Source organism: Strongylocentrotus purpuratus, unplaced genomic scaffold (genome assembly GCF_000002235.5).
Source record: "Strongylocentrotus purpuratus isolate Spur 01 unplaced genomic scaffold, Spur_5.0 spur5_scaffold_20, whole genome shotgun sequence".
NCBI classification, from domain to species: Eukaryota; Metazoa; Echinodermata; class Echinoidea; order Camarodonta; family Strongylocentrotidae; genus Strongylocentrotus; species Strongylocentrotus purpuratus.
In genome coordinates this window covers 35158805-35172821 of record NW_022145606.1, presented here as the reverse complement: position 1 = coordinate 35172821, position 14017 = coordinate 35158805, and the positions used below count along the sequence as shown (strand labels likewise).

General features: G+C 38.0%; 1 protein-coding gene across 1 annotated transcript; it reads right to left on the bottom strand.

Moving 5' to 3' along the window:
• Positions 1 to 969: 969 nt before the first annotated feature.
• On the bottom strand, positions 970 to 9864 carry LOC584398 (leucine-rich repeat-containing protein 72). Its single transcript, XM_011683750.2, has 6 exons — positions 9578 to 9864; positions 6940 to 7140; positions 5925 to 6063; positions 5141 to 5230; positions 4023 to 4221; positions 970 to 2401 (listed from the first exon to the last, which is right to left on the bottom strand). Exons 1-6 carry the CDS (start codon positions 9617 to 9619, stop codon positions 2233 to 2235), a joined length of 840 nt encoding a protein of 279 aa, XP_011682052.2. The 5' UTR covers positions 9620 to 9864; the 3' UTR covers positions 970 to 2232.
• Positions 9865 to 14017: the final 4153 nt, after the last annotated feature.

Sequence of the window (14017 nt, the reverse complement as noted above, 5' to 3'; positions counted from 1 at the left end):
AAAAATTAGAGTGAATATTGTAGATATGCATGGAGTTTTCAAATTCAAATATGAAATATTTTATTTGTATTTAGAACATTTCTATACAATGTTAGGAACCTGTACATGGTTTCCATATCAAATAATGATTTGGTTAACTCTATTTCTGTATATTGTCATTGTAAATTGAACAACTGTATAATGTGTGTACTTATGTATTGTATCAGAAGGCCTTGAAATGAATTATCAGAGTTGAATTGTGTGTTTTTGTAATTATAAACAAAACAGTAAAGAAAACAAGCTTTGATATTAAAAAAAGAGGAAATATAATTATTGCTTTTATTTGCAATTCATGGGTGATCATAGAAAGTAGCATAAGGAGACAAAGAGAAAGGAAGAAAGAAATGTGGAAGAGAGAGAAAGAAATGTAGAGGAGAGGAAGAGAAGAAATTTGGAGAAGGAGAAAGAAATGTGGAGGAGAGGAAAAGAGAAAGAAGTGTAGAGAAGAGGGAAAGAGGAAGGAAGAGACAGAAAGAAATGTAAAGAGGAAGGGAGAAAGAGACAGAAATGTGGAGGAGAGGGAAATAGAAAGGGAGAGACAGAAGAAGTGAGAAAGAAATGGGGGGGGGGGGGGGGGGGAGAAAAAGGAAGAGACGGAGAAGGAGATGTGCAGTAATAACCAAGAACAGGAGGGAAAGTGGTATCTGGGAAAGGAAGCCTTGGTGCATAGAGATAGAGAGAGATATAGCTTGGTTAATACTGAGAGATGGAGATAGATGGGGCTCCACATTTGCTTTGTTTTGTCCAGGGGGATCTGTATTGAAACTGCATGCATAGCGGTTAGCCCCCCCCCCCCCCCCCCCCCCCCCTCCCAATCCATATATCAATTATTCACATTCAATTTAAATATGTTTGTTTGGGAAGGGGTGGTGAAAGGACGAAAAAAATAGTGACACAATGAAAAAAAAGATATTTCTCTGATAAGATGGCTTCACTTTCAAGAATACTTTATCATACATATTTTCAATCTTATTTACAAGATATTTACAAGGTCTCTTAATAATGTGACATCTGTTTCACTGACAAAAATAGCACATACATGCAAGTTTAATTGTAGCCTTCTTCCATTACGCCCCATCAAATTGCCAGGGTTATGTTTCAAGACATAAATCATAAATGTCAAGAATACAATGTACTTTATTACCAGTATAGATATTTTCAATCCCATTAACAAGATATTCACAAGCTCTCTTAATATTGTTAAAGTGACATTTGTTTCACTGATAAAAATAGCACACATATAAAAGATTAATTATAGTCTTCATCCCATATGCCCTTTCAAACTGCCAAGTGTTTTTTTTAATGATGTAAAGCGTACTACGCTTTTCATTGTTGGATTCTATATCATTTGTTACTAGACTCACAAATGGAATCAAATTTATTTGTACTTAACAAAAATAACATGCAGCTAAGCCATGGCAATATTGTGTGAAACTAAACCACAATATCTTTTCCTTGATGTAGCAAACTACAACGAGTACTAGAATAGGGGAGTGTTTCAAAAAGACTAAGATCGACTTGAAGTAGGGCATAACTATGGCAGGCTGTTCATGTAAACTGGTTTCTCTCACTAATGGTCTCTCAATAATGATTTTTAGATAATATTTTTCCTTTAGATTTGTGACAACGATATTTTTCCTTTAGATTTGTAACAACGATTTATACGTCCCTTGAGAAACCAATGCCAGGAATGGTTAAAGGAACTAGTGACACGAATGGCCTGTCATATTTAAGTACAATTAACTTAAAGTCGATCTTAGTCTTTGTGAAACACTCCCCTGGACAAATGTAAGATCCTTTCATGAGGGTATTTAAATACGCATACATGTCACTAAGAAAATAAAAAATATATTTGTACATTCTCAAATCAATACCATATTAAAGCAACTGCAGTGCGCTATAAATTGGGAGATAGAGAACTTTGCTAATACAGTATTTCTTCTTTTTACCACAGATATAACAGCAGTAACCTTTCTAGGTCAATTCTTTTTCCATTGCTGCAGTATACCATCTAAACTTTACGGCAATAAGGTTTCTTACACACAAACTGGGGGTATCAAGGGATCCATTTTCGAAATTCAAATATTCTTAATGTTTGTCGACAGCCACAACAAATTGTTTTAAATATTTTACTGGAAATGAAAATTTACAGCTCAAGATGTTATTCATATATTGTCATATCCGCTGCCATCGCTACCTAAATCTCACAGTAATGATCTCAGTCTTGCTACCCTCTACGTTCTTGTTCATTCTTCGTTCCTCTGCGCGAGGTTTCTTGGTCCAGTCAAAGTGTGAATACTCCATGATGGATCGCTGCACCGCCCTCTCTGCTACGGCATCCTCAGGCGTCCCCCGGGGAGGGCTGGAGAAAGGAGACAGAGAGAGAGAGAGAGAGAGAGGATGAGAATAGGAGAGCAAGAACATTTTCAATTGGAGATCAATAAGTAATTTTGGAGAGAGAGAGGTAGAAAGAGCAAGATAGAGAGAGAGGGAGAAAGAGAGATAGAGAGGGGGAGGATGAGAATGAGAGAGCATGAATGTTTTTCAATTGGGATCAATGACCAGTTTTCGATACACAGAGAGAGAGAGAAAGAGAGAGAGAGAGAGGGGAGGATGAGAATGGGGGAGCAAGAAATTTTGCAATTGGGACATCATAAGGAGTTTTTGAGAGAGATTGAGAGAAAGAGAGATATATATATATAGAGAGAGAGAGAGAGAGACAGCGAGAGCATGAGAGAGAGTGAAAGAGATAAAGAGAACAAGAGCAAAAAGGGGGAGGGGAGAATGATGGAAATAGGGAAAATGATAGAGAGAGAGGGAGAAAGATAGACAAACTGATAGATACAGAGAGAAAGATAGATTGTATCAGTGAGAGAGAGAACAAGAGCAAAAAGGGGGGATGGAGAAAGATGGAAAGAGGGAAAATGATAGACAAACATATGGAGAGAAAGATAAATAGATAGAAGGAGAGGGAGGAAGACATATATACATATCGACTGACAGAGAGGATAGGGATGATTGTGGGGGGGGGGGGGGGATGATAGAAGAGAGAGATAACGAAGCATGGCTCCACACTAATTTTTTTGGAAGGGGGTCTGTATTGAAAGTTTAAGGCCCGAATTCACAAAGGACAAACCTCCTTTTGTTTTTTACAAACCAAGGTTTGTAAAAACGCGTCGAAACGGGTCGTATGACGCACATAAACCTTGGTTTGTTGACAAACCTCCTTTGTGTATTCGGGCCTAAGAGTCTGTACGTATCAGCCCTATATGTAATATTGCCTCCGCTACATTTGGGGGTCCAGGCTTACATTTTGGGCACCCATGTGTGGCGGGCACCTGTTAGTGTCAAGCCCTGAATAATGGAAGGAGAATGAAGACACTTGGACCGGTATTCAGTTCAATACTTAGCATAAGTAAGAAATTTACTAAGTAAATGGCTAAGTTAAGTAATTTACTTACCTCGTATTCAAATCACATTTTAGACTTCCAATCAACACCTCCAAATAATTGGCCTAAGTCTGGTAGGGAGCTGACTTAAATTCAGGGTAAAAAACTTAGCCAAAAGTTTGAATTGAATACCAGAATTGGCTAAGTATTTTATCTAAGCCAAATACTTAGTAAAAAGCTTAAATTTTGTACTTAAGTATTGAATTGGATACGGGCCCTGGGCCCTGTTTCATGAAATTTGTTTTCAACGACCAATACTAAATTGCTATGCAATTTGCTCTCAGCCAATCAAATGCCATGATTTCAGTAGCTTTTAACAGTAACTGTAATAGTTTACCTTGTAATTGATAGTAAGTTTGATGACACTGGAGGGTGTTTCACAAAACTTGTCATCAGTGACAAATGACAGTCTCTGTTATAAGCTACTGAAATCCTTGTTTCTGATTGGTTATCAGCAGATTTGTCACTGATTTTTGTCATTTGTCATTGAAAAAAGCTCTGTGAAACACCCCTGGACCCTGCTTTGATATCTACCTGATGAAATGGTTAGCCACCTCTCCGTCGGACACGGTGCTGGAGGAGAAGGAGTGTCTAGACTCGCTGACCACGCCCTGGTCCTTAGCCCTCTGGGCGGGGCCCTCACACCGGTGTCCAAACGCGATTGTCTCCAAGAGGGACTGGCGGTCTTGCTGATACATCTTGGCTGCTTCGTCTCTCTCTGATTTTAATATTTCTAACATTGAGAAAACGGGAAGATACATACAGTTTTCAGAATTTTGTAAACTGCAGAAATAGAGTTGTCAATCAATAATAATGCATTACAATCAATGCAAGAGAGAAATTTATGATATGGTAGGAATACAGGGCAAATGAAGGTGTAAACTTGTAAACTTCATGCAGATGTTGCACGTCATTGCTTCTTCTCTTTTTTTTTCCTTTTTCTTCTTCTTCTTTTTCTTCTCCATCTTCTTCCTCTGTATTTTCTCCTTCTTCTTAGATCTCTGTCTGATCTATATGTATATAAATATGTGAATATGTTAAAATATACCATTATTGTAAATATGAACGATTGAAAGAGGCAAAATAAATTAACTGAATTGAATTGAATTGAATTTACTCATCTATCTTGAATGAATTCAAATATGTCATAAAGAATGTTTGAGTCATATCCTGAAACTGCGGACTCTCAGATTCACAATGGATAATCCTTATTTGCTGGGGGAAAAAATGAACACATTGAACATTGCAGGATTGTGAAATAAAGTCAAAAGAAAAGAGGTCTCCTATTATCCTAACTCTAATCTCTCTGTAGTACATAGCCAATCAAAAGAGATAAGTCTATGGAAATCTAGTAGGAGAGGTGCAATTCGAGGGAATTCATGGTGGCTTTTTTTTTGGAAGGGGTGGGGGCAATTCAAGGAGGCGCGATTGCTCAGTTGGTAGAGCAGTGGTCTCGTAATCCGGCAACCTGGGTTCAAAACCAAGGCAATGCGCTAGTGCTCTTTGGTAAGGCATTAATCTTAATTACCAGGTCTCTCGGAGAGGACCTAAAGCTGTCGGTCCTCTGGTTGCTTACTAACAAGCATTTGTTGCTTTCTTGGCAGTCAGGTAATATAAGCATCACCATAAATTTTTTTTTAATAATCACCTACCTTGTCTATCTAGGAGTTTTAATGAAGGTACGTGGTGAATGATGTAATGCCGATACTCTGCTTCCTGTGCCAAAGGATTCTGGGATAGGTCTGAAAATTGATAGTAAATCCAATTTTTTTTTGATGAATAGAGCATGTATCAGTAAATGATTCTCTTATACGAATGTACAGCCTGTATAGTAAATTCATTAGAACTATTAAAATCAAATTAAATTACTAGGTCGTATTCTACTAATTCAGTTAAATCCAACTAAGTCTAAGATAACTTAGACCTCAGAGTAACTTCCTTAGTTCCTTTATTTAACTCAATTTTGAACAAAAGCTTACACTGGTTGTTGGTTATTTTTCTTTAACATATTAAAAACTCTAGTAAGAACAAATCTGTCTATCCAGTAGAAAAATGTTGATAGGACCGACCTCTTCAACCTCTAAGACACATATCAACCGGCCCTCAGACCACAAATCGACTGGCCCTTAAGCACCCCCCCCCCCAAAAAAAAAAAAAAAAATTTAAAAAAATGAGATGGCCAGATCACCCCTTCCATGAACTATAAAAATGTTCAAAATTAACCCTCCTGGAAACTTTTTTTTTTTTAAAGGCAAAATAATCAAAAATAGTGATTTTTCAAATGTTTAAATAAAGTGTGGCAATAATAAATGGCAATAGGGTATCAAAGGGAAAATATTCTACCTTTGAACAATTCCTGGATTAAAGGACAAAACGGACAAAGGTATGCAATCTTCTGAAATAAAACAAAAGCTTGATGAGAAATGTGAGACTCACTGAGTGTGTGCAATGCTTGCATGGCTTTCATTTCATTGACGGTCTCCTCTAGATCAGTCAGCTGATTGTTATGTAACATTAACACTTGAAGACTGGTCAACGGCTGGAGAAGTCCAGCTACACTGACTAATTCATTGTCCTGAGAAAAAAACAAATATATATGTATTCAAATGATAAATTAAAGAGTCATTTGTTAATTTAGATGGAGTAAAACGCAGCTCTGAAAAGAGATCAAAGGGTCCTCAAAATATATATATCATTAGAATCAGAGAAAGTAATCTTCACGTCTCTATAAAATCGCAAAAAAAAGGAGAGAAGCTCCTAATTAAAAAAAAAAGGTGGCCTAATAAAAGTTTAAAGATAAAGACCAGTTATGGTCATGCGATTGCATTGTGAAAGAAACGTTGTGGAATCAATCAGAAAAGGTTGATCATCTAGCATATAAGTATTGGTGTATACTGCAAGGTTCTGGAATCATCAAAATGATAAGAAATTTGGCCCAGTCTTCGTAAAGTTACAAGCACTGTACAAATAAAGATATATATGGGACTACAAAACATGCGCGACATGTCCAATAGATAAACTAATTTAACAAATATATCAATTAGTAGGCGATTTCCCGGCAAAATTTTTATCATCATGTATTAGTCAAAACATATTCATTCACATGATTGGAAATAAGAGCTTCCATTTCATATTTTGAAATTGTGGCGTTTCCAATACTGGTCTTTACCTTTAAACACAGTTTTAACACTTAAATCAGTTTATAACATGTTCTAAATGTGAATGTTTAAAAAATATCCAAATATTCAGCCTCTAATTACTGATTGTTACCTGATTATATACCGGTAACTCTGTTATCCTAGATTTATTTATGTATATAACAGGCATTTGATATGTTCACTATTAATAAAAAAAACATTCAAACACAGTTTTAACACTTTATATCAGCTTACGTGTATGTGAATGTTTTTTAAAAACTCAAATATTCAGCTGCAAATTGTTTGACCGTTACCTGTAAATATAACTCTGATATCCTGTAGTTTATCGACAGGCAATTTATCCGTCTCAGCTTGTTACCGTTTAGCCATATCCTGTTTAGCATACGATACTGTCCAAAGTCACACACGTCTGTAAGACCTTGGTTGCTGAGATACAGCTCTGTTACATCAAGATCCTTCCGGATGCCCTGTTTGGTCATCTGCTCTTCAATGAGCTAGAGAGACAGAGAGAGGGAGAGATTGAGAGAGAGAGAGAGAAAGAGATTGAGAGAGAGAGAGAGAGAGAGACAGACAGACAGACAGAGAGAGAGAGACAAAGAAATTAATGATAATAGTGATGATAATAATAATAATAATCTGCAAGACCTTCAGTGAAAAAAATACACGGGGGCTCTGGGCGAATTAGCCCCCGAAATGCTAAAAAAAGCCCCCGAAAATCAGAAAAGAGCCCCTGTAAATTTGCATAGAGTTCATTGCAAAACAAATTTTAGAGTGTTAATTTCATGCAGGCAAGCTTGAAAAGTAGCCCCCGAAAAATAAATATTAATCTTTTCCCTGAAGACCTTGGTTGGTAACATACAGCTCTATTATTACATCAATATCTTTTCTGAAGCCCTGTTTGGTCATCAGCTCTTCAATGAGCTACAGAGAAAGAGGCAGAGAAGATGATAATAATAATGATGATGATAAAGATGATGTTGACAAATTAGATGACAATGATATTGATGATGCTGGTGGTGTTGGTATTTGGGTAAGAATAGATGAAGATAGAAATAAAGTCAGATCGAGGGTAACGTCTTACTCTTAGTGTTTCAAAAAGACTAGGGTCTAGTCTAGACTTTAGTAAGATCGACTTTATTTTAAGGCCATTCATGTCACCGCTCTCACCTGTGTATGGGGAATGTTGAAAAATGCCAGTTTTATTAAAGAATGACCCATACTAGATCTAGACTAACCGCCGCATTTTCATGTTAAGATCCCTGAAAGCCTTCGATCCCCCCACCAACGACCTCGTTACAGTTTACATAGGATTTGTAAGACCACTCCTCGAATATGCCTGCCCTGCCTGGAACGGAGCATTGACTATCGCCCAGTCCAACAAGATCGAAAATGTTCAAAAACGGGCATTAAGAATTATACTAGGTAGATATTACATATCCTATTCAAATGCCCTATCAATGACCAAGCTTCAAACTCTCCATGCTCGCCGAGAAGAGCTATGTCTCAAGTTTGCCCTGAAAGCACTGAAATCCGACCAATCAGACTGGTTTAAACTGAACGCCAGCACCAGAACCACACGGAAATCACGTATCTGTATAGAACCTAAGTCCAAAACAGAACGTTACAGGAAAAGCCCAGTCCCATATCTCACCAGGTTACTCAACAACGCATAAATTCCCCTGATTCCTGCCCGATTCCACACCTCTTATTCAAATCGTATGCCTTTTGTTGCTTTTAATACTGCTCAACTTTATACCCATCAACTCATAAAGATTAGTGCATGTAATCCACATTGTAATTAATGGATACACTTGTGTTTTTAACTGTCAAACTGATTAATTAGTGAATATATTTTTTTTATAGTTACGCACGTTCCCATGTACATTCTATGTCTTTACATATTTAAAGTTTTTACGCATATATTATGTTATTGTCTTAGTAATGCATGATTGGTAAATTGTACTGTTTTTCTCTGTAAGGGAAACTTTGTATTTTACTTTGTAATTTCTTTCTAATCGCCTTTTCCTTGTCGTCTTACTTTCATCATCATTCCGCTTCTCCATGTCTTCACAGTTCCAACTGTTCCATTCTTCTCATTCCACTCCCTCCCTATCTCCCTCTCCCTCTCCCATCTTCCGCATGTCTTCCTATTTTTCTTTCTAACTTAACTCTCTCTCTCTCTACATCGTTCTCTCCCTAACCTTTTCTCTCCCTTTCGGTAATTGTTTAATCATGTTTCTATGATAAATCCTTATATATTGTGTAGCTTTATAGACATTCAATGTGCATTACGGTTCGAAGTTAAACAAATCTTCAGTACTTACTTGTTATAACTCCATTAATCAGCCTCAATTTATATTTAAAATATGAATATTCCTCACTTAACAATGATTACAGAAAAAAAGTAACGCCGAATCTATTTTATTTGTTTCATCAATTTGTTTGTAAGTAGGGAATATGTAATTAGTTATGATCTAACCGACTGTGTATTATGTGTACTTGTCCATATTATCTAAGTTTGTTGAAATGATTTTTAATACATGTAAAACTTGCAATGTAATTTAGCTTTCGAGCTACCATTTTGAAGTTGTCTAATAAAAAACCATTCTACTACTACTACTAGACGGTTATTCTATCTAATCAAGCAAGCCTTACGGACTCGGCCTCGAACGCGAACGTCTGCATAGCCATAGCCCGGCCCGGCCCCGACGCGATCGGGGGTTACACGTACGTAGGCTAGGCCTACACGGCTAGGCCTAGGCAACGGCACAAGCGCAAGCCATCAAACCTCAGCTTGTCTCGGCCAATTTAAATGAATGATCTATCACTTTAATTGTGAATAAACATACAAGTACGAAGTAGAATAACACAGATACAAACTACATGTCGTTTAAATGATTATTAATGCAAGAAGTCAAGAAGAAACACTACCTTTTGTGTCTTGATTGATTCGTCCATTATTGCGGTTCCCATTGCAGCGGCGTGAATGTTTACAAACGTTGATAAGGAAGTATACTAAAGATAATCACATCAAAAGATAAACTACTTTCCAAAATGTGCGTAGCATGTCATACAGTTGTACGGTGTACGGTGTAGAATGGCACGGAGAACCAATGCAGTGGCGTACGCGTGAGAATCCAGTAAAAACCGTGGTGGGGTGTTGGGTGTCACAGTCGTTGTTGCATGTGCCATCACCCTCGAAAGTTTGTTGATAAAAAGGGCAAAATACAGTTTAAAAACTGCGTATCTCTCTCTCCCTCTCTCTCACTCTATCTTTGCCACCCCGGGAGAATACACCGCACATTACTACTGACCGTTGGTCAAGGCACAATGATTTTTTGATTAAGTGTCAAATTAGGGTCTGTGCCTGCAGACTAGTTGGTCAGCGCAGCCAACGCAACGCTCCATCTCTAGCACACTATACTACGTACGAGCAATGCATGTACATACATGTATAGCTAGGGTTAGGCCTAGGGTTACAATTAGGGTTAGGGTTACCGGTTAGGGTTAGCTATCGATACCATCACATCGTTGTTCAGCCAACGCAAATATCTCTCATAGCACTACGCGCAATGCATCTACACATACGTATAGCTAGGGTTACGGTTAGGGCTAGGGTTACAATTAGGGTTAGGGTTACGGGCTAGGGTTAGCTATCGATACCATAACATCGTTGTTCAGCCAAGGCCAATGCAAAGATCTATACCAATACGAACAATGCATCTACATATACGTATAGCTAGGGTTAGGGGTAATTAGGGCTAGGGTTAGCTATCGATACCATCACCGTTGTTCAGCCAGCTCAAAGATATCTACTGTAGCACTACGTACAAGTAATGCATCTACAACGTATAGCTTGGGTTTGGGTTACAATTGTGGTTAGGGTTACGGGCTAGGGTTACGGCCTGGCTACAGTTAGGGTTAGCTATCGATAACATCACATCGTTGTTCAGCCAACGCAGCGATCTCTGCTAATAGCACTACATACGAGCAATGCATCTAAAACGTATAGCTTGGGTTTGGGTTACAATTGTGGTTAGGGTTACGGGCTAGGGTTACGGCCTGGCTACAGTTAGGGTTAGCTATCGATAACATCACATCGTTGTTCAGCCAACGCAGCGATCTCTGCTAATAGCACTACATACGAGCAATGCATCTACAACGTATAGCTTGGGTTTGGGTTACAATTAGGGTTAGGGTTACGGGCTATAGTGTTACGGCCGGCCGGCCGGCTACAGTTAGGGTTAGCTATCGATACCATTCAGCCAACGCACATATCTCTACTCATAGCACTTCGTACGAGCAATGCATCTACACCTACGTACTGTAGCAAGGGTTAGGGGTACAATTAGGGTTTGGGTTACGGGCTATAGGGTTACGGCCGGGCTCCATTTTTTTTTTTTTTTTATGGTCAGTTTTTATTCTTTTCTCTCTTGAAACAAATTATAATCATAGTACAAATTACATTCATCATAATGTAACGCTCACTGCAAATGTGATGACATCATAAATCAGTATAAATTTTTGTCTTACAAACGGCTTCAAAAGAAACTTACATAATTAGTTCCTATACATCATATTTGAAACAAAAATTCATATTTTCAAAGAAAACATATGCAGTTGTATAATCCAAAAATTTTGTTTTAACAATGTAGCAACTTATACTTCTTTTATACTGTTGTCCTGAGAGAAAAGTTTTCTCTTTTTGTTAACCCTACCCTACCCTACCCGACCTCTCCCTTATCCCCCCCCCCCCCCCCCCCCTCGTGGACGACTGCATGGCTCTGGGTTCCAATTGTTTGTCTAATACTCAGGTTTTGCCATTTAGAAAAATGATTAGTGAGAGTTCCCCTCATTGCTGCCAATTTCCTTTCTTCTACTTTATTCCCTATTATACTACTCTTTATTTCATTAAAAGAGGGTGGTTTTTTAAGTTCTCTATTTCTATAAATCAGATATTTAACAAGAATTAAAACATGATTCATTAATTGATATTTTCCTTTATTTCTCTCCTTTTTCCCATATACAGAATTTCCTCCAAACTACTTATTTCAAAGTCTAAAAATCTCGTGCACATTCCCCACACTGATTGTGCAAATTCACAAGTATAGAATAAATGTTTATATGTTTCTTCATCTTTTTCGCAAAATGAGCATAAGTTAGTCGAGACAAGACCAAAACGGAAGAGGTGATGGTTTGTATAGTATAAGTTTGAACTGAAACTCTCTATCGACTGTTAAGTGTACACTGTCTTAGTCTTAAAAATATGTTTTCTATTTCCTTACAGGAAAAACCATAGTTCTTTCCAATTCTCTCAAAAACCAAGGTTTAAAATCATCTTTCTTTATTAATTGTACATGAATTTGTTTTGATTTTAGATCAGCTATATTAGTTGTTTTCTTCCCCAAAGTGAAATCAGTTCCAGAATTATTTTTTTCTTCTCCCTTTCTAAAATTATTTTTTCAACAAACTGGTAAACAGGCATAAAAGTGCTTGATCTTTTCAATTTCATTTACTTCAACACCTAAATCGATAAAATGCCTGTCACATTTGAGTTTACCATCGTTTTCCAGAATATGTTTTAATTTGTAAATTCCTTTGTCATACAACCTCTTATCGTATACTACAACTTCCTTTATATCCAATAAGTTTATTATTAAAAATTACCACATCACCAATGTCTATACTCCTTATATTATGTCTCGTATTCACCCAATCTTCTAATAAATCCATATAAAATTGTGGAGCTTTCACTTTTAATAAACTTGGTATACAGTTAGGGTTAGCTATCGATACTATCATAATGATGGCATTGCTAAAGCGCTGTTGGCTAGGGTTAGGGTTTTGTGTTATTTTCTCCATCATTCACAGGTGTTACCAAAATAAGTATTCAACACAAATAATTGAAGGTACATTGCATACAACCAGGCGCGTACACAGAGGGGGAGGGAGGGGGGGGGGGGGGGGGGGGGGGGGGGGGTTGTTGGCGTTAACCCCCCTTCAGTTTTTTTTATGTGCATGTTTTTTTAGAACCCCCCTTATGAGTTGTATTTTTTTTTTTTTGGTAATTGCCCTATTCAAATCTTAGACGTGCCCCTTCCCCTTTTAATAACTACCCCTTTTCAACTAGGATAAGCGCACCTTATATGTTCACATGTGTCCCATTCCTTTCTAATAAGTGCCCTTTTCCTTATGATAAGTGCCCCATTTAAGAAAGAGCCCTTCCCTTTCTCATAAATGCCCCTTTTCACCTCTGAAAATAGTCCCTTTTCATTCTCATACTGGTAAATGACCCTATTAAATATAGTTACTCGTTTTGATTTGAATAGTGCCCCTTTTCCTCCTGATAAGTGCTCGTTTCATCTCTAATAACAGCCCCTTTTATTTTGACACGTGCCCCTTTTCCTTCCTAATAAATGCTCTTTTTCCTTCATATAAGTGCCTCTTCCCTTTTTCATAAAAGCCGCCTTTCACCTCCAATAAATGCTCCTATTGAAATCTGATCGGTGCCCCTTTTCTTTCAACAAACGCACATTTCCCTTTATTTTTAGTGCCCATTTTTCATTCTCATAAGTGCCATTTTTCATATATGCCCCTATCGAAATATGATGGTTGCCTCCCTTCCATCGACAAATGCCCATTTTCCATTCAAATAAGTGCCTTTTTTTTTTTATCCCTGGTGGGTGCCCCATTTTCACCTTTGATAATGACCAAACAGCTAACAGAGAGATCTCCATGAGAAACAGGTATAGCGCCATCTATAGTCCGAGAAATTAGACGATGTGAATATTCATAAGTAAAACATGGTGTAGGTCTATACATTTTGTATGTGAATCGTTGTGTATGCATTGACAATCTACAGCGCAGACATCGCGATTGAAGGTAACACACCCATGTGTACGAAACGTATACTTTACTTCTTAATTGTGTTTATCCAGGAAGATGCGCTTTCTAATGGATTAGTCAGGGGCGGATCTAGCTTTTTGCTAAGGGGGGGGGGGGGGGGGGGGGGGGGGGGGGGGGGGGGGGGGGGGGGGGGACCAATTTGGGGGGGTTTCTCTCCTAAAATCGCGCCGTTTTACTGTTTTCTTTTTTTTTCTTCACTTGGCGCCCCCAAGGAGGGGGGTGGGGGTTAAATTGTCGAAACAAACCACCCCCCCCCCAAGATCCGCCCCTGATAAGGCCCTATAACTGATTTTTTTTTTTTTTAATCGAAAGATCGATTAGTAGGTAGGGGAAAGGGGAAAAAGAAAATGAGAAAGGAGAGAGAAAGAGGGGGACGGTAGGGAATTAGGAAGAGAGGGAGAAAAGGAGAAAGAAAGAGAAAGTTGTGGGAGATGAGCAGGGAAAGAAGAGGATGCTGATTATACA

What these genes read in the sequence shown, in the direction of transcription:
- LOC584398 (XM_011683750.2), bottom strand. Translation starts at nt 9,619, where the DNA reads ATGGGAACCGCAATAATGGACGAATCAATCAAGACACAAAAG. An exon ending in TATCAGAGTTATATTTACAG is followed by an intron (nt 6,064 to 6,939) that starts GTAACGGTCAAA and finishes TTTTTTTCTCAG; the next exon opens with GACAATGAATTAGTCAGTGT. An exon ending in GTGGCTAACCATTTCATCAG is followed by an intron (nt 2,402 to 4,022) that starts GTAGATATCAAA and finishes TCCTTTCTCCAG; the next exon opens with CCCTCCCCGGGGGACGCCTG.